The sequence below is a fragment of the Lytechinus variegatus genome, chromosome 18 (genome assembly GCF_018143015.1).
Source record: "Lytechinus variegatus isolate NC3 chromosome 18, Lvar_3.0, whole genome shotgun sequence".
Lineage (NCBI taxonomy): Eukaryota > Metazoa > Echinodermata > Echinoidea > Temnopleuroida > Toxopneustidae > Lytechinus > Lytechinus variegatus.
Window position 1 is genome coordinate 24,172,416 of NC_054757.1, and position 21,908 is coordinate 24,194,323.

Consider the following 21,908-nt stretch of genomic DNA (forward strand, 5'->3'; position numbering starts at 1 on the left):
AACCTGAATTAATTCAGAGCAATCAGAGGCAATTGGAGTGGATGAAAAAAAAAATGAATGAATACCCTTTTGACCAGACAGCTCAAATCTATCACTTTAGATGACTTTTAAATTCATTTTTGTCTTTTTAAATTTTCTCCTACACAAGACGTAGTCCAATGGAACAAGCAACGAACAGAGACTGAAGCTTTCGGTGTACCTATTGACTAGATGCCCTTCATTGTTATTAAGAATTTGTTGTGCCGTCAGTTATTTTTTCCATTTCAGCAATCCCACCGCTGCCACTCTTAAAGATGACAAGAAAATTGCCCACAAATCATAAAAAAAAGCTTCTCATCTAATTAACTAATAATGATTCTCTGAAATTTTCAGTGCTGACAATTTTAATGAAATATCCCCTGAAGATGAAACAGCAGCAAGGATATAGAGCAGGAAGAAAATAGACGGAGAGCAGGAATCAATTAAAAAGATTAATGAAATATGAGGAACAGAGAGAGGGGGAGGAAGGGGGGGGGGTTAACACTGAGCTTTAATTGAGAAAGAAGTAATGAAAACTCATTAGATCAGTGGCTACCAATGGTATATAATAAAAGACAAGCCGTTAACATAGAAGGATAGATATGGAGCTCATTTTAATATAACTTAAATAAAAGAGTAAATTATATTTTACCTGTACTGTATAGGTAATCCTAAAAGAAAATTTACGCTCTTTAATCCCCCTTTCACTCTTTTTTCTCTCTCACCCTTCCTCTCTCCCTCTCTCTCTTTCTTCATGACAGTGGAGCCCAGTCAGCAGTTCAATTGGCAGCAATTGACTTTGGGAGTAATAGTAATGGTTTTGCTATGGACGATGTAGTATGCTCTGGAACGGAGTCAGAACTCATCAAATGTTCTTACCGAGGATGGGGATCACACAACTGTGAAAGTGTAGAAGCTGCAGGAGTCAGATGTGTGGAGAGAGCGACACCCAACAGAGGTAATGTAACAGGGCAATAGATGATCAAGGCACCCCATCAAACTTCAAACCTATCGGTTCCTAGGTTTACCATAGTTAGATTTGTGTCTTGTCAGCATGGTGTTTGTCTTGAGTAGTCTTATGTCAGGTTGTATTAAAGCCAGCTGTAGCATTCAAGATTTGATCCTCAAATTGGCAACAATGAAGAACTAAAAATGTTAATTGCCAAACTCCAATAAATAGTTTCCAATTTGCCTTATCAACTTTGTTCATTCCTTGATTTTCCAACTTAGAGAGTGGGATCATTAGCTTCAGTTGAATAGATTTCATCCTGACCACTAGTTTACTGGATATGATATCAACATTTTCATAATATTTTCTCTTTCTAATCATATCATAGTTGCTAGCAATCATTATAGGGAAAAAGTGTAAAATTGTTTCCCCAAAGGAGATGCTATATCTAAACAGAGTAGTGAAAAGCTCTGTTGCACAATCAGACTCCAATAAATAGTTTCCAATTTGCCTTATCAACTTTGTTCATTCCTTGATTTTCCAACTTAGAGAGTGGGATCATTAGCTTCAGTTGAATAGATTTCATCCTGACCACTAGTTTACTGGATATGATATCAACATTTTCATAATATTTTCTCTTTCTAATCATATCAATAGCAATAATTGTAGTCTCTTAGTAGTCTTCTGGCAGTCAAGTGTCAGTGTGGTGTCTGTCTGATGTCCTTCTGGTGATAGTGTAGTATATGTAAAGTGTAAGTTTGGTATATGGTTTAATTGAATGTCACCTGAAAAGAAATCAGCTGCAGAAGCGAGAGCACCTGTAAATCATTTAATGCGATATTCACTTGATATTCACAAACTCATAAATCATGTTAGATCACTCTTTTAGGTGATATCCAAGAGATACACCTCATTGTCTTTCAGAAATATGATTTCTGTAAGGCTCATGGATGTACATGTAGCGAGGAGCTACTTTTTTTATTCACAGTTATACCTCACTGGCATGGATTTGATTGACAGGTGTAATTGAAGCTCCATTTATTAACCATGATACAAAAATATTGCACGTTGTGAATTAGGGCATAGTGAAAAGAGGTAACAGGGGATGATTTTGCTGAAAGGTTCACTTGAACTGGGAACTTTAGGCTTTTGATCGTATAAATCTACCATTATCTGCATGGATACATGAATATCAATTGTTGCATTCAGCTGAAGGAACCGTTATTCAAGGCCTTCATCAAATGAACTATAGAGTGGTAACCACCTCAGTGCAATTATGGGTAATAAAGAAAGGGTATCTGTGGATTCACATGTCTAACGGCACAAGAGACAAATCTTTCTTTTGTAAATGCTGTTTGGTGTGCCATGCTGGATAAATGTCCGGATATGGATCTACAAGGGTCCGGGGTTTGAACAAAGCTGCCAAGTAGTACTGATTTTCAGTATTTAGTACTGAAAAATGAGAAGAATACTGATGGTTTCATACAAAATACTGATTTCTAAAGTTCATTTTTATGTTTTGTCCTATGGCATATCTTTGAAAATAGTGATTTCCTTGCCAAAATACTGATTTTCAGCTTTTAAATTACTGAAATGTACATGTTCAGGTTGGCAGCTTTGTTTGAATCCTACCATGACACTCACATGGTTATTTTCAAAAGAAAATTGTCTTGCCCTTATGGCTCACTGGAGGGGCTGATGTAGAATCATCATCTTATCCAGAGGCCTGTACACACAAAGCTTAGCAATCATTTTAGAACTTCTGATTGCATTGACTACATTACACAATTAATTGTAAAAATCAAGCGTACGATAAATCAATAACATTTGTGTTACAGACCAAGGTTAAATATTTGCTGATCTTTCATTTCTGGGCCTGTTAATGTGTTATGAATGATTAAAACACAACCCTGAATCTTTTTCTATTTTAATTATAGTTTAAAAGAGACAGGAATTTTTTTTTATCAATGGTACTTTGACTTTGATTTGAATCTATTGTAAATTGTCAGACGGATCCCATTAACTGAAATAGGTTTACTTTACTGTGATTGCATTGATATGCATGTATGCATAGCATGTTTGTTGATCACACAGTACAGTTTGCCATATATCAATATTTCAACAGGTTAAGTCAATAAAGTAAGTGTATAATAATAATGTTTGACAGGTCCTTTAGAGTGTATTTAGCATAGTCTGTGATTGGCTTCTGTCATCATAATTGTATTTTATTGTACCTTTTAAAATAAATGAAAATATGTTATCTTAGTATTGTCAGCTGTTCCAATCCATATACCTCAAACAGCTCAGAAAGAGTTCTAATAATCAAAACATTGGTAGAAACCTCATATTGTCAGAAAGCATAACTCTTTAGAGTTATTTCTTTTCTGATTGCAAGTTGAAAAGATCAGTCAGATAAAAGGTTTTCACAGCCCATAATAGGATACTTAGTAATGAAATCAATTTTTCTGTCTTATGACATGTATACATTGTTAGTTATTCAGAGATGAAATTTCTTGTGAGACTGTCCCAATTTCATGAAGTATTGACCTCTCAATAGCCATTAGGTCGGTTCAAGGTGCACCAGCCAGTCCAGATTCTTCTGGGATTGTTTTGCGGTTCAATATAAATGAGATTCCACCCTGGCTTCAAAGCATCCTTGGGTCCAAACCTGAAGCATCAAACCAAGGAGATGCCCCAAGCTCTGGGACAGGTGGAGGGGCAGGTGAAACAGGGACAAGTGGGACAACTGGATCAGATGGAGGCACTCAAGGTGGGTGGTATTAGATTTAGATTTGGGGGGCATTTATGACAGTTGTCAGCACTGACTGAATTCTCAGTGAAATCCTTGGTTTTGATTGTCTTGGAAACACTGGCATCTGACTGTTTTATGGTAAAACTGTATTCAGCCAAAGGTCAATACTGATAACTTTCATGAAACAGTCACATGGATTCATATTCATAACTATTTGTTTGATGATAACCTTTTTTAAAATGTACAGTTTGAATGAAAAACTTGTAATTTAGTATGAGTGGCAGTTTCATAAGATGATCAACCTTTTTTTTATGTCCGACCCCAACTTTTCTCAAGTTTTAAAGATAAATTCCAGTATTGGTAACGATCTCAAAATGACTTTTTACAGAATCTTATATAATGACCACCCAAGTGTCTGTTTGTATGAATAAAAAATAAGTGCCAAAGGATTTTGGAAGAAATTGTGTAATTGCTGAGAAATAAGCAAAATAAGCACGGATTCGGTCACTTCCGTCGGGTCTTTATTCCAGCAATAATAATACACTGTCCCACGTGTGCCTCTCTGTGTTGGTTATCTTCAGTGTGAACATTTTTCAGCATAGATTTCAAGATTTCACAAAATTCAGTTTATGTAACTGTACCAGATCTAGATCCTCGATGATATACTGACAATTAAGCCTGGTTTACAGACTTTGTCATGAAATCAGCATTTACTGCAACTACTGGCATTTCTCTTTAATTCACATAAAATTTACCAAGTCATAGTCCTTTTGAAACAATACAGACCTTCATAAGAACCAGAAATCAGAGACAGAAAATTTCATGAAGGTCCCGTATTTAGGGGGTCGGACGTACATATTTTATGGTATTGCCCTTAGGTTAACTAGTTTTATGGTCTGGGTTTTGGATTTAGGATTGAAGTGAAATTAAGTGTATAAATTTAAGTGAAAATATTCAGCTATAACTCTGAGAACTTCATTTTATCTAGAACCATTTGGAATTTTAAAGTACTTGCCATTTTCAGTATCCTATGTTACAAGAGATAAGTGCATTAAAAAATATCTGATTTTGAAGGAGTGTATAACCCCAATATATGTAGCATTACTGAAGTATGTAATCAGATAATGCAAAGCTAAAATGTTTTGTTGTTGTTAATGATTACAAGTGAGGTAAATGAAACTGTACTTTATTTAAACTGCTTTTGATTAGATTGAAAAACATGTGATTATTCAACAACAAAAAAATAATCGTCATGGCCTATAATTATATCTTATTCATATTTTGGAAAAAATGAAACAAAAAACAAAGTGAGTCAATTCAGTAGCAATAGAAATAATGTCTTAAACAGAAAGTTATATCAGAAGAAACATTTTTATGTTGTGTCTTAGAATAGGCCTACACCAATTATGAGTTAAATGTTTACAAAGAATATAATGGTAAGTGCAAATACTGTATGACACATCTGCCTTGCTATGACTGATAATCTGATTAATCCTCTTGTTTTTCTATCTCTGCTTTCAGTCGTCAGAGCAAGAGACCCCGAGTGTTACACTATGTCGAATGGTCAGGATTACAGGGGCGTGGTCTCCCAGACCATCTCAGGGTACACCTGTCAACAATGGAATGTTCAGACACCCCACATCCATAGCTACACCCCTGCCCAGTACACAGGGATCCTAGGGAATCATAACCATTGTAGGAATCCAGGAACATTCTCACAGCCTTGGTGCTATACTACCGATCCTCGTATCATCAGGGAGTACTGTGATGTGGGTAACCCCAGGACATCGTGCACCGCAGCAGCCCAGGCTGACCAAGGTTGTTGATTGCTTGGATAAACAACCCTGCTACCTAACCTGTTCGTGTCTGCAAATCTTGGGATTTTATCCTCTTGGAATGTTATCCCTTCATTGCTTGGATACACAACTCTGCTACCTAACCTGTTCGTGTCTGCAAAATCTTGGAATGTTATCCCTTCATTGCTTGGATACATCATCCTGCTACCAAATCTGTCTCTGTCTGCAAAGCTTGGAATGCTATTCCTTTAATCACAAGAACCTTTGCATGATTAGAAGTATCACCCCTTACCCCATATCATTCCTAAAATGTTGGCTCAATCCTACATGGGTATTGGTAGTGTTTCATGAAGGTCTTGTCAGTTTTTTTATCTGATAGTAACTGTTGGACACCTGTGCTTTTCAACCAATAAAATCAAGGAAAGTTATCAGAATTGACACCTTGTCAAACTAAGTATAGATGAGCACTCTCCTTATGTATAATCTTTTTGTTTCCTGCAAAGCTTTGAATGATTTCCTCTTCTCAAGATCCTTTGCATGATTGGACGTACTACTCCTTGAAACCTCAGCCCAACCCTGCATTGTGATATGATGTACTGTACATCTTATTTGTGTTTGCAGAGCTTGTAATGTTACCCATATACCTCACACTTTTGTACTTATCCTAGCATGTTTGGACATGTTTTTGCCCCCTTTATGCATCCCTCCCATTATATTATCTTGACAATTGTACAGGTTTATTGGTTGTTTCTATCCAGATATTCATCCTGTTTGTGTCTGCTATGCTTGCAATGATACCCCCTTAATCATACAACCTTTACTGGTATGTGTGTTTAGAAACATTACCCTTTTCCCTACCCCACTCCTAATATACTGATACACTATTGTTGTTATTTTTCCAATTCATTATAGGAAAGGAGTTCTGTATCAACATAAATTATGAAATAAGAAACAAGAAATTAGAAACGTGTCTTATAAGACTCAAAAATTTATTCTCATTTATTTTTTGTGTGTTTTTATTTTAATATTATTATAAATTCTATGATAACAAACTAAATTTCATGCTTGGACAAGCTTATTTTCCTTTCCTTTAACTTTTTTTCTGTATTTCATTTCATTTGGGGTTTTAACCATGCAGGCAATGCTGAAATAACTGATCATCTCTCTCTGTTTGCTCGTATTCCTGCTGCATTTCTTGCTGGTCACAATGATGGGACCTTTTCCGTGGCTACGTCTGAACTCTGTGCCCAGAAATGTATTCAGGAGAGGACCTTTGTATGTAGGTCGTTTGAGTACAATGAGCAGTCTAATGAGTGCTTTACTAGCTCCAGTAACTCAAGAGATGCAGATCTTACACTTCTAACCACATCTCAGATTAACTTCTTTGAGAGGTTGGATATTGGTAAGAAACTGGCTGGATGATGGTGATGGTGATGATGTTGATGATGATATTGATGATGTTGTTATGATGATGTCATGATGATGATGATTTTGATGTTGATGATGATGTTGGTGGTGATAATGATGATAATGATGTTGATGATGTTGATGATGATGATGTTGATGATGATGTTGATGATGATGATGATGTTGATGTTGATGATGATGTTGGTGGTGGTGGTGATGATGATGGTGGTGATGATGATTAAGGTTGTGATGATTATAATGAACGTACATAAGCATAATTGTTATGACAATGTTGAAAACAATAATAATTTGAATGCTTTGAAAGATGATAGTTTCCTAATTAGTTAACTTATTAATTATACCAAACGTGCTAATATACATGTATCATCAATAACGGCTCACTAATTCTGAAAATAATGATGAACACCAATTTTAAATTCCCTATTTAGGTCCAATCTCCCTATTTGACATGACACCTAATTCTGCAATGCCTGGTAACAACATAGAATCTTTGTCAGCAGTATCTCTGGAGGAATGTGCTGAGAAGTGTCTTACTGCTTCTTGGCCTTGTGCTTCCTTTGACTTTGCCAGACGTGCCAATAGGTGTTGGCTGAGTAATAAGTCTCCAAGTCAGGTGGCCATTAGGAGTGATTTCCCTGAGAATCCTTATGACTTCTTTGCTAGGAGAGGTCCAGGTGAGATTCTTTGAGGATGATTATGATGATGATGGTGATGATGATGGTGATGATGATGATTATGATATTGATGATGATGATGACGGTGTTGATGATGGTGATGATGATAATTATGATGATGATGGTGGTGGTGGTGTTGATGATTATTATAATGACAATCGTGATAATGATGGTAGTGGTGTTGGTGGTGATTGTGATGTTGATGGTAAGGATGGTGATGACTAATTTGCTGGTGGTGATGATGATGATAATGATGGTGATAATTTTCGACATTTTCCGCGATCATTCTGCTGTATGATATTTTTTGATCAGCTGGCTCTCTGACTTTTTACTTTGAAGTCTTGCGCATCTTTTGAGACCAAATTTACGATGCCCGGGTACGGTTAAAAAATTACGCAACATTACGTAATTGCATATCAGACCCATAATTGCTCTAAAACGTGATTTTGTGTACAAAGTCAATGTAAATTTGGTTTTCTCATCTTATTCATCATTTAAGATATGATTATTTTTACTTTCATTTGCTGAAATTCGTTGATTTTAGCATAATTATGCTTCAAAAAGGCTATGCAATAAATTTGCTTAAAAAAACAAAGAAAAACAAAAGGTCGAAAATTGAAGAAATACATAAGAAATTGACGAAACAATAAAATGCATGAGAAATTAATTTTCAAGCCAGGATTTTTTTCATTTGTAACTGTTAGCAATGGTACAAAGCAGATTTACATAAACAATTAATTAGCATTCTAAGAGCTTTTTAATAGTGAATTCAAGCATAAAGTGTTTGATTTACACATGAATTAGCATAATAAATTCATATAAAAAAATCTGATGATTTCGGAAAAGTAAACCAAACAGCCTTGTAGATTACATCCCACACTATTATCATGCCATTTTCAAGGTGTTTGCGTGATCGGCGGTTGAGATCTCAAGGGGGGGGGTTGATTCTACGCCCTGTCCCTAGAAATAAATGAATATACTTCCCTTGATACAATGTGCATCATGAAAACATATACGTACATTCATTTTATGACTAGGTAATAGCCGAGTGATGAGATGATGTGATTCCATAAGAGAGCGAATGAATAATAAAGAAAGGCATAGCTAATTGGAACGAAAAACTTTCTTGATTTATCAGACAGGAATACCAAAACAAACACATTCCATTCAGGGATTGAAATTATATTTAGTTTTGTTTGAAATTAAATATTTTGAACTCTTCCTTTGAATTTCTCATCTAATGTATTCATACAAACTATTCTAATAATTCTTTTCTCCTCAGCCACTCCGAACTGTTATTCAGGCAATGGAGAGAATTATCGTGGATTTAGCTTCACTACAGTGCAAGGAAGACAATGTACTAACTGGCAAGCAGCAGCTCTTGATCGTGTAGGAGTAACACCTGCCCTCTTTCCTGATGGAGGTATGCCTGAGGTCTTCCTTAAATTCACCATTTTTTGTACATCTGGAATAAGGGATATCACATCTCTAATCTTTGTAGATAGTTTTTTAGTCTGTAATTTTTTTTAATAATGGAAGAATCAAAACTACATATGATGGCAATACATCAGGAAAGATTTATTTTTTGCTTTATACACTCAGCAAAAAAAGTTCTTGGACGCTTAAAAAAGTTAAAATATTCCATATAGATATTTGATTAAAGGCAAATTATTGTTTGTCAACATGACCAGACAATATTCCTCTAATCAAATATCTATATGGAATATTTTAACTTTTATAAGTGTCTAAGAACTTTTTTTGCTGATTGTATAAAAGTTCCTCACACAAGGCAGTCATATCAGGATGGGGTTTAGTTACCTTCAGTGATATTTCTTGGTATTGTTATTTTGATTTGAATTATTTTTGTTCTCTGCAAAAATTGAATTACTGATCTTTTCCGTCCAGGAATTGGGAATCATAATTTCTGCCGCAACCCGGACAGTGACCGTCGACCATGGTGTTATTACAAGGACCCTGGCTCGTCAACTGTAACCGGATGGATGTATTGTAACATAACCGTTTGTTCAACTACCACAGCGCCACCAACGGAAAGACCAGCACCTCAACCGCCGGTACCAACCCAAGCTCCATCGGGTGAGAGAATGATATTGAAAATCATTTTTTTTTGTCATTATCTTTTATATTGTGATAATACATGTATATGGAAATTAGATGTAAAGAGACTATTCTGTCAGGGAAACTTCTGAAAACTTTTGGCAGCTACTCTGTATACATGTACATGTATGTTTGACAATTACTTAATGATTTTAGAAGCTGGGATTTCTCCATTGAAATTTATCTTTTCTGTATCAAAAGATATTCATGTTGAAATTCAATTATAACAACAAACCAGTCCCGCAACCTTTGATCCTTTGACCCTTTGACCTAGGTCCTGTACCTGTATCAAGAGGGAAACCTGCCTTCCAGAGTTCAACCTTTACCTCAGGTGGTGTAATGTACCACGCGAGCCTAGCTGTCGATGGCAACGCAAACCCAACCTTTGATCAAGGATCCTGCTCCAGAACTCGTGAGTATTGAAGAATGAGTAGACTTGTCAGACTCGACAAGTATGGTTTTTCCAACAGTTATGGTAGTAACATTACTTCTCAGCCTAGCAAATTCAAGGAAATGTTCCCTGGATGTATAGTGACCACCTAGCTCAGTTTATGATGCCCCCTAATATTTTGTTGCTCGGTGCAGTCGTGCTATCTTCAAAGATATTGTAACAAAACCATATTGATAATAGTTGCTTATTTTCTAAATTTATGTAATACAAGTTTTAGACAAAATGATAGTAATTTACTTGTGACAAATAATGAAGGTTCATCTTACAGCTTTCCTGAGGGTGCTTTGCATGCAGAGCACATCTGTAGTAGCCTGTGACACACAGAGAGAGCTATACCTTCAAGAAGAATTCTTCATGGTATGGTGGTGTGATAGTGAGGCATGTACATTCTATTGTAAATACCTTGATATATGAATGATTGCAAAGTCTGTATAGCACAGTATCTGGAAAGGAATTTTGATTTTCAAATCTTCTCAAAACATTTCTACTTGATCCCTGGATCTTTATGCACATTGAATATTGTGTAGAGTGGATTTGGTGCCCTATATGTCACGTTATGATTATTATTTTGAATACAAAGTTACTAGATGCCTTTAATGTTCTTTTGTAGAGCACAGAGCGAATTCATGGTGGTACGTTGATCTACAAGGAACCTATGATGTTAATACTGTGGTCATAGTCAACAAAGATACTCAAGGTGAGGAAAGCAAATCATTTATTGAAAACATGACCAGTTTGTTTTATAATGTCATGATTCAGATCACACTGGATCTGCTTTATCTTTTTAGAGCCATTGGTTGGAATCATCACCATCAACTGTATGGTTGTGGGTAAGGTGGTAATAATAGTGGTGATACTGATAGTGGTGGTGGTGGTGATGATGATGATGATGTGATAGAAAACATGAAAAGGAGGAGGGGAAGGATAATGACAGCAACGATTATGATGACTATTATTTCGAGATAAAGAATTCAAGTGTATAATATTCTGTTTCGTTTTGTGATAAAAGAAAATTGAAAAGAAAGATTTGATGAGCTCCAACTCCCACCATCCCTTTACAGGAGAGAGGCTACGTGGATCAATGGTCTCCATTGGTTCGTCTGCTACCGATCCATCAAGCCGCACCCAGTGTGGTCGTATCACACGAGGCATGACGGCCGAAGCTAACAGCTACCCTCACAAGCGCATCAGGATTGATTGTCCTAACTCCATCAGGGGGCGCTATGTTCATATTGGTTCACCTCGTAAGGATTATCTTTCATTCTGTGAGGTAGAGGTCTATGGAACACCTTCATCTCCTACACCAGGTGACTATCTCCTGTAATTTACTAAACAGTTCTTGTATAATGCATATCACATTATGATTACAACACCTCTATGCGCTTCCAAGGACCTGGATATTATTACCTCAGCTGTAGCTTGGCAATCGTAATTACTTGCAGTGCACACACATTTCAAGGAAATTATTTTTTTTTCTTTCTCTTTTTCTTTCATAGAAAGATTTTATTCAAAATCAAACACGAAAGCAATTCAATTTACAGAAAAATCATGAAGTGAACATGTTAACAACAACTGTACATGCATATTCTTATCTATTGATAAAACAAATGATTTCTAACTGGTACCTATCCACCTCACTTGGGTTGAATGCAGCACAATGTGGATAAACTTCTTGCTGAAAGAAACTACACAATGGCTGGGGTTCGAATCCAAGACCCTTTGTTTCAAAGTCTGGAGACTAATCCACTGGGCCACAATACTCCATTGTATTCTATAACGGACCCTCTTACTCCAAACCAACAAGTTGCCATGTGAGGTTCACTGTAAATAGCCAAAGAAGTAATTTGTTTAACAAATTTTCGGCATTACTCCTATTTGTTTAAGATCAGTATGCTCGATCTGTATGAAAAGAAAAAAATTGGAACCAGTGGGATTCGAACCTGCCATCTACTGCTTTCTGGGCAGCGACTCAACCACCAGGCTATTCTGGTTCACGGCTAAGCCACGATGAACTGGAATTCAAATACCCTCGATCCTCTTCTTTCTTGACTCATTACTATTCAAATGCCGTCCGCCATGGACAATAAAATTAAGAGGCTTTTATAGGAGGAAATTATAATTTGTTTAACAAATTTTCGGCATTACTCCTATTTGTTTAAGATCAGTATGTTCGATTTGTAATGAAAATCATAAGATCAGTATGCTCGATCTGTATGAAAATCATAAATCATAAGTCAGAAAAATTGGAACCAGTGGGATTCGAACCTGCCATCTACTGCTCTCCGGGCAGTGACTCAACCACCAGGCTATTCTGGTTCACGGCTAAGCCACTATGAACTTTGTTAAACAAATTATAATTTCCTCCTATAAAAGCCTCTTAATTTACTAAGAAGTAATTTGATTATCAACTAGTAAATTTAGCGCTTTGGCTTATCTGAAAGACTAATTCTTTCTCCTATTGTCTTTTTTTGTGAGTTTAGATGAAAGACAAGATTCAAGAGTTTCTTTGACACTATTTTTTTCAGAACTTCTACTGGGACATGCAACAAGATTGCACGAAATGCACATTTCTGGCTTGAGAGGACCCGAATTTCAACCTTGTTGTCTCTTTATGCTTTGACACCCATGCTGAATTTATTCTAGTGAGGTGTATTGTTGATCAGTCAAGAAGTTTTATGTCATTTGAAAGCTTAGGATCTAATTTTTTTAACTTTAAAAATCTCAAAATTCATTTTTGGTTACTTATTATTGGTGAATTTGTGGTGGAGGGTCACTTACGTGTATTCATGCAATATGAGAGCATAATGAGCTAATTTCTTCAACACTGTTTCTCCAATTTTAAGTCATGCCACTGATAACTTTCCGAGAAGTTTAACCCAGGGAGAATGGCTAAGCTTGAAGTTTAAGAAATCCAAATCTGGAACAAAAACACGATTTCATCCTAGCTCATGATTGAGATCTTTTTTTGCTTTTAAGCCATTTTTTGGGGGGAAATGGTTCAGGACATTTATAAAAGGACAAGTCCAACCTCGATAAAAAGTTGATTTCAATAAAAAAGAAAAATCCAAAAAGCTTAACATTGAAAATTTCTTTAAAATAGGGTGTAAAATAAGAAAGTTATGACATTTTAAAGTTTTGCTTAATTTTACACAATACATGTAGTTATATGCACATCCTGGTCGGTATGCAAATGAGGGGACTGATGATATCATCCACTCACTATTTCTTTCGTAGTTTATCATATGAAAGATGATATTCTGATTTTCTCCTCATTGTCATGTGAAAAAGCTTTATTCCTCCCTGAACATGCGGATGCAGTACAGTATTACCATTATATTAACATTTGATGGTTCAGTCAAGTTGTCAGGGCTGTAAATATTGAAATATTTTATAATTCAAACAATAAAAAACAAGGAAATGGTGAGTGACGGATATCATTGACTGTCTCATTTGCATGTCACTGACATTATTGTTTGTGCACATTCTTGTTTTGTGAAAAATAAGCAAAACTCAAAACTGTGATAACTAACTCATTTTACATCAAATTTTCATGAAATTTTCAGTGTTATGCTTTTTGATTTTCTCTTTTGATTCAAATCAACATTTTTCTTGGGTGGATTTGACCTTTAACCACATTTTTTACAACATTTCAAAACATATTTCTATAATGACCAACAAAAAATTGCATGAATGTAACAGTTCTGAAGTGCACCAGGATAAGACCTTATCTACTAATATCACTCCTGGATTCTTACTCAGGATGGAACATTCTCTTTAAATATTTGTCTGCTACTCTTTACCTGGTCCTCATTATTTGCCAAGATGCAAAATGTTTAAATGATGAAATCAAGCATTCCTGATTTTTTTTTTATTTTACTAAAATTCACAGTATATTATCACTTGCTTTATGGAACCATTGATAATAGTTAATATTCTGTTAAAGGCACATATGTCAATGGTTAGAGATTCAATGTGTGTTTGAGATTTGAGTTCACTTACATTTACAACCCAGATTCTATTGTGAAAATGAACACTTCCTTTACTAATAGAGCAGTTGTATGCAAAAGTTAAAGACCAAATGCACTCAAGCCAGAATCTGATGTACATGTAAGCTAAATAATGCACTGAATGGTTACATATTCCTGCTGTTTCTCCTTTTGTAATCTTTGACTACTCATGTGTATCATAAAGGGCGGTAAATGGATACTGTGAGTGACACCCTGCTTGTTCACGTAATATGGAACCAGAACATGAATATTTTCTGTATTTCGTAAGGACAAGCAGAGTGTAATTATTTTATATCTTTAAGTGCATCCTTATATTATTGCAAAATAAGGGAAACGTATAGATTAAAACTTAAAAAAAAAGTATCACCAGTGTGTAAGGGGTGCATACATTTCATTCCTGTCAGTTTAGAAGCTGTGTTTCAATCCCCCTTGGTTTGCTGAGCTACCCTACAATATGATATACCTTTATCTTTTAGTCAGCGAAATGTAGCAGATTTGTTGTAGATTCTTTCATTGGAATACTACAGTTATTTACTTTTTAATAGTGATTCTGTAGGGTAAAACACATAGTACTACATATTTGATTATCACTACGAGATGGCCTTGGGTTAAACAAAAAGTGATAATAGGCAGAGTTATGTACGTGTACTGGTGTGTAGGGAAGGTATTATTTTGACAATTTTTTCCACTAGTGCAAATTAAAACAAAAATCTTCATTGCCGAATAATCCATTATACATGTACCTGATGAGGCAGGGAGTGTTACAGGGACATTGAATCTTCTCTCTTTTATGCACTTCATCTCTGAAATGATGCCATTTCCTTTATCTTGTTTTCCAATCAAATTATCCTGTTTATTTTATTGTTACATATCCACTTATTGATTCATTTATTCATTCATTGAGTTATTTATTTGTATAAATGAATTAACCCTATCTAGGCCGGGGGGGGGGGCCTCGGAGGCCCCCCCCTTAACGAATCGCGCAATATTTTCGCTGCGCAAAATTTTTTGACCGCGCCGATCGCTGACTTTTTACTTTCAAGTCTTTCGCAACTTTTGAGACCAACTTTGAATCACCCGGGTACGTGGTTCCGAAACTACGCAACATTATGTAAGTGCATGTCAGACCAAAAATTGCTCAAAAACATGATTTTGTGTACAAAGTCAATGTAAATTGTGTTTTCAACCAAAAATCATAAATGTATGATTATTTTTAGTTTTGCTGGTCTAAATGTATTTATTTTATGCTTTTTATGATCACAGAATAGTTCCCAACAAATTTCATTGAAAAAACAATGAAAAACAAAAGGTCAAAAAGCAAAGAAATACATAAGAAATTGCAAAAAACAATAAAATACATAAGAAAATGATTTGGTATCGCAATTTTTTTCATGTACACTTGCTAAGAACACCACAATGAGTTTCTATACCAAAAAATAGTACATTTGGAGCTTTATTTAGGGAGTTAGAGGAAAAAGTATGATTTCACATACTAATTTCGCATAAATTAGCATAATCACTTAATAGCGATTCGCATGAAATAAATTACTATACAATCTTGTAGATTATGTCCCAGGCAACCCGCGTGCCAATTTTCGGCGCGATTGCGCGGTCGACGGCCGAGATCTTAGGGGGGGCCTGGGAGGCCCCCTCGGCCATATGAACTCCCAAAATACCCCGGCCTAGATAGGGTTAATTTATTGTATTATCAGTTTTTATGTAATACTTTATTTGATTAATCATTTATTCTTTTTATTCATTTTTGTATTTTTAGGGGTACTGATGGCGACCAGTATGCTGTGACCCCTTTTGTAGATCTACCCTCTTCTCTATTAATATGGTTTAGTCCTTACCACATTTTGCTTGCTTTGCCTCTGATAGATATGACCATATCTTATATCATTCTGGAAAAACATACATGTAGATGTGGTTGTATGGTCGACAGCAGAATGTTTTGCTATGTAAAACGACATGTATGTGTTGAGGCACAATTTTTTGAAGGCTAGTGCTTCTTTTCAGTTTAATTGTTTTTAAAGATATCGTACTGATTGTAAAAAGTTACATCTTTTTTTTCCCCTCTCTTTTTTTCCAAATAGCTCCTGAACCTGCAGTCACTTGTACCGCATCTGAATTTGAGTGTACATCAGGAAGGTGGGTCTGAATAACAAGACTATCTTTGAGTCATTGACTACCAATGATCTCTCTATCAAAGAATAATTCCCACAAGAATTATCTCCCAGATACATTTAGTGAATGGAGGCTCTGACAACAAAGTCTCATGAAAATATTAAGATTGATTAAGGTGTACTTCAGTTTTTATGCATTGCTGCTTAAAATGTATAGGAGAGCTAGACTAGGTTTTTGTGCACCATTCATATCAAGATCATGGATAATACAGTGCAAAGCTTCATAAGGCAAAACCCTCTATTGAACCAATTTTGGTTTACTCCCTTTCGAATAGAAGCCAAAGATTCACAATGGTTGTTTGCCACATGTCCTATTGTCCCATTTAATTTTTTACAGATTATTTAGAGGTATTTATCTTTTAAAGGTAACAAAAGAAAACCAATTCACACCCACAATCACATTGTGGGTAAGTAGCGATATGCCTGCTATTGTATTGTGTGAATACCACTGGTGTACAAACAAGCAGTTTGTTTGCCCTCATCCCTGTGTAAAGTCATGCATGAATGAATTTTCACACTGTGTGAAAATTCATTCATGCATGACGAAACTGATAATGGCGGACCTAGTGTAGTACAATACATACAACACCATGTACTTTTGCTTGTATATTAGGGTTTTCTAACGTGTGAAATGGTTCATTTGAGTCAGTCACCTGTCAAAGTTTAATGTTTTAATATGGGTATTTATCTTTTTATATTGTTTTGCAAATTATTTAACATAAGCAGGTAAAATATAATTTGAATAAGATCCAGAGTTTAATTGAATTTGAATAAACGTGTCTGAAATGTAAAGGGGAAATTCACTCCAACAAAATTTCAATACAAAGTGGAACATCAAACAAGCTCAATGCTGAAAGTTTCATCATAATTGGATATTAAGTAAAGAAAATTTTGCTTTATTTCCCAAAATGTTCTAAGCACATGTGGTCACCATATTGTGCAGGTGACCGAAATGGCGATGTCACTCATTCATTAATTTGATTTTCTTTTGGTATATGTAATAAAGTATAGTAAAATATCTTAAATTTCTCATATTATGAAACATGAATTGAATTGAATAAATTTATTGTCCATAAAGGAAAGTCTTTTTCACTGGTTTACACACATGTAGATACGATGTACAATGTACATACACAGAACAAAACAAAAAGATGGTGATAACATGACAACAGTTGTTTTGACTCAGATGTACAAGATTCACGTAAAATTTGCAATACACAAGTATTTGAAATTACAAGTCCAAGTTAGAAGTCTAGTTTAAGAATTATTCATAATTTAAAATGATATATATGGTTAAAGTTATCTACAAAGGATAGTAGTGGATCAAACACTGGTATGCATGTGTTAAAGGTAGGCATGTGCATAAGAAGTGTGTCTGTTTCCAAAAGAGAACCTATGTAAGTATAGTCAAAATCATCTATTGTGACTACAGATCAAGTAATAAGAGAAGGATACTTATTAATTTCGAGACCTTTGAACTTGAGCGTTAAAGTGATGAATTGCATTGGGAACAAATGATTATCTTAGATGGGTTTTCAGTGTACATAGACGTATGCCTGAACAGTTGAAAGTATAATTTTTGTTGAGTGGGTGGGGAACTGCATAATCTGTTATAGTTAATAGGAGACTCTCATGATTTCTCACTGAACATGTGAATTTGCCACTTGTATTTTTGTGAAGTGTTTCATTTTGCCAAATGTGCACTAATTGAAACATAGTATATTTCATACAATAACATACAAAAGAAATAGTGATTGAGGGACATCATCAACTTTCTCATGGTTATGCCACTCTGTAGTGTATATAACTGCTTTGTTTTTAGTAAACAGGTTAAGATCTTAAATGTCGTAACACTTATTTTACTTCCAATTTGATAAAATTGTCAGTGTAAATCTTGTCTGATTTTCATTCACGTCAACTTTTTTGGGGGGGGTTGGACTTCCCGTTGAACAAATCAGTATGTTTTAATGGGCTCAGGAGGACATGCATTGTGTCTCGCTCTCCAGGCAGTGGCTACTCGCGTGCCATAACAATACCATCTATTATGGCTAGTGAATAAAGTCCAATGTCATTACATCTCCAACCATAACAATTACCCTCCCAGCATGAAAAAATGATTGTGTTGATAAGATATGATTATAATTCTGCCAAAATCAATACAGACCTGTGCCTGACAAATGATTTCCACACATCAAATTAACTTCTGTCAGGAACCTGTAGATACAGTATGTGTATGCATGATTGAGTCATTCAGCATTTTGAAACGAAAAAAGTTTGATCTTTTTTATATTTGTTCAGTGAAACTGCTCCTCAACCATGGAACGGGACAATTGCAGGAATATGTGTAACAGTTTAAAGAGCATTTTTTAAGGATTATATTTTGGGTGTTCTATAAATCTGATCTTTACATCAGATCATAATTGAATGCTAGAATGATACTTTAAAGAAATTTGTGTCTTTGTTATTTATTAGAATTTCAATTAGAATTTCAATAAAAAAGCATAAGAGGTATAATAACACAGATAATTTTTTTGATAGAAAAGGAATGGTTGATTATTTCTCAAAGAGGAAGTATGGAAATGCCTTTTGTTTGGGAAGGAGGTTGATTGTAAATGTTCATATATGTCTTTTACTCTATGAGATATGTTATGTCATGTATCAGGTGTTTAGCATGACAAATGTTTACTCAAGTTATGCTTCCATAATTATAAAGTTCTATTGTGGTGAACAAGGGGTATGAATCTCATTGTATTGTGTTTGTAAGGTTTTTATTCTTGTGGTTTACAATGGCTTGGCAAGAACCACATACATGTAACGGTACATGTATGTTCATGTTTTTGAAAAGCATACATGTGAGATATGATAATTGATGTTTGGGATTTACCTATTGTCACCATCCAAAAGACACAAAAAGGCAACATAGATAAAAGGCTCTGGGGCCTATGAAATGCATTGCTTGAGAATCATCAACCTTTGGACTTTTAAAGGTTTCTAGTCAGTGCCTCATATGCATCAGTAAACCCAGCACCACACCCATATCAATCTAAACCAGCTCTGATTTAAGACTAAAATAAGAGTTTGATATACGTGTATGCTAGGTAACTTCCACCATATCAACCAAAACTAGATTTGACTGAGGCTGCTGGTCTACATTGAAATGGCTCTCCTTGACATTTTTATGAGATGAATCTTTGATGAAGCTTTCACTGCAATATTTCATGACATATCCCTTCAGGTCTCATGCATCCTATGAGACCAATTTGATGGCAGAATCAGCGAAAAAAAATACACGGGGGCGGCGGGCGAATTCGCTCCGGAAATGCCTAAAGTTGCCATTGAAATCACCCAAAATCGTATTTTCGGGGGTGACATAAAATGTTAATGTTGCCTCCGAAATTATTGCCGAGCGTTGATAACTCAACGGCCCACGCATATGCTTGAGCTCCGCTTACAATTTAAAAATAATCAAAAATCCGCACTCAAAATCATGAACAAGCCTTGGAAATAGCGAGGAGCAAAGTTTCAAATTCCGAAGTTGCATTTTTTTTCTGTACCATGTTTTTCCAGACACATGGTATGAAAAAAAAATCAATGCCACGGTCGGGAAACCATTATGACTACAACCATGTGCAATTTCTAATGCACATTTTCCCTCACAGATATTACAATTCTGTGATAAATAATTCGAATAAATCCCAGAGTCTTGTAACCTCGCATTGGTGAGTTGTCATTCGGCTTTGCTTTTCAAAACGGCCTAGTAACATCCAAATTAACTTATCTTATTGGCTAATTATAACTTAAAAATCATTTGTTTTATTTTTTAGGGGTTGAGGTAAATATCAGACAACAAATCATTAAACAAAGCTCCATGTATTTTACAAGGCCGGCGGGGGCTCACGCACATAGCTAGCCAGTCTGAGCTCTGTCTTTCTGCCAGAGCTCTGGTGGACAATTCGCTCAGTAAAGGCCTCAATGATGGTGATTTCCTGTTTCAGACAGAGTTTACATTTCGGGTATATTATTCAAAACTGCCAATAAAGTTTGATGATTTCTTCATTGTCATGTATATTTCAGTTATTAATGAGTTCATTCTCACTAAATTTACACTCCCCCATAGAGAAATGCAATTTTCGTGGAGATCTGCGTTTTCAAGAACTAAAGGAAAAGTTAGGGTATGTGGGCCTTTATTACATGGCGGAGTTCAGGTTATTGTACTGGAATAGATAGAGTAGAAATTAGATATTGATGAATTCATTTATACATGTAGCCAAGTTCAACTCATAGTCGCACCCAAACCATCCAAGATTCTAAGCATGAAGAATGTTTGTTGTTGACCCTTTTTTTTTTGCTTGTCAATTTTTTATTCATGCGTCCCCCTAAAATTTGTGGTTGATTACCTTTTATTTTTTACTTGTCAAAAAATTGTGTGGACCCCCCTTAGAATTTTTAGCTTCTCCGCCAATGATATTCAACAATAAATAATAATTCATTAATAAGTGAACAGGTATTCCTCAAAATAAAAAAATGTTGCATTTTAAAAGAGCCCTCGAAATGCAAAAAGTAGCCCCTGAAAGGTAGAAATAGAGCCCCCGAAATTTTACAAAAAATTGAAAATGGAGCCCCCGAAAAAAATAATTGTTTTTTTCCCTTTCCAGAATACATGTAGCTCCAAAGGACAAAAATATAAGAATTTGAGATAGGCTAGTGTATTTCATAGTAATGTCATACACCGTTTTCAAAAATCAAGTAAACTTGTTTGTACCTTACATCAGTTACATGTACTACAGCATCAGAAATTACAATTGTTTCTGAAAAAACAACGTTCAACTTTTTTTAATGTTTTATATATTTTTCCCTTCTAGTGTATCGTGTGTTGCTGAAAGACTGCAGTGCAATGGAGAAAATGACTGCACAGATGGAAGTGATGAAGCTGGGTGTCGTAAGTCACATGTATCTTTTAAAGACAATGTGTTACAGTCACTTTTGACAACACCGGCTAAAGACCTAAGCTAGACATGTAATTCATTGAGCCTTATCTAGGGATATAGACATCCCCCCTCCTCCTCTGCTGGAAATAATAGTTAAGAGAAGTTCCTCAGAGTTGATCTGCATTTATTTTTTCTTGTAGTTGTAGTAGATTGAGGATTAGATGTACACTTATTCAAGCACACAAAATGCAATTTAATTCCCTATACATTTATAAACAGGGCCCTTTCTAATACAAGATAGAGCAGTGGGTAAATTTCTCAGATATTAAAATAAGTGTTATGGTACGTGGACAAACTTAAGCAAGCATGAATCCAGTGATTTTGACAATTCAGAATCTAAGACCAAAGACCAGTGGGATTATTTTCTTAAAATCAATAACAAGTGGTGGAGGAGGGGGGTGGGAAGTTCATAAATGCCACCTGTGATCTACACTGAAGAGAGCAATGTATATACAGATGACTTTTTGAATAGTACAATCTACATGTTATCATGCAGAAACTAAACACATAATTTTTTGATAAACTAAAATGTGTATGTACTTAT

General features: G+C 35.3%; 1 protein-coding gene across 3 annotated transcripts in view; it reads left to right on the forward strand.

Moving 5' to 3' along the window:
* Window positions 1-21,404, forward strand: part of LOC121431817 (plasminogen-like) — a 39,627-nt gene extending 18,223 nt beyond the window's left edge. For 2 of the 3 annotated variants that reach the window (XM_041629560.1, XM_041629561.1), the window contains 12 exons: window positions 780-976; window positions 3,525-3,737; window positions 5,241-5,537; window positions 6,654-6,917; window positions 7,372-7,617; window positions 8,900-9,040; window positions 9,523-9,711; window positions 10,007-10,144; window positions 10,794-10,880; window positions 11,245-11,490; window positions 16,287-16,341; window positions 21,239-21,404. In XM_041629560.1, coding sequence (XP_041485494.1) covers window positions 780-976; window positions 3,525-3,737; window positions 5,241-5,537; window positions 6,654-6,917; window positions 7,372-7,617; window positions 8,900-9,040; window positions 9,523-9,711; window positions 10,007-10,144; window positions 10,794-10,880; window positions 11,245-11,490; window positions 16,287-16,341; window positions 21,239-21,389 — 2,224 coding nt within the window. In that variant the 3' untranslated portion in view covers window positions 21,390-21,404. The remainder of the gene's footprint in view (window positions 1-779; window positions 977-3,524; window positions 3,738-5,240; window positions 5,538-6,653; window positions 6,918-7,371; window positions 7,618-8,899; window positions 9,041-9,522; window positions 9,712-10,006; window positions 10,145-10,793; window positions 10,881-11,244; window positions 11,491-16,286; window positions 16,342-21,238) is intronic. The other variant, XM_041629562.1, reaches the window with a different exon arrangement.
* Window positions 21,405-21,908: the final 504 nt, after the last annotated feature.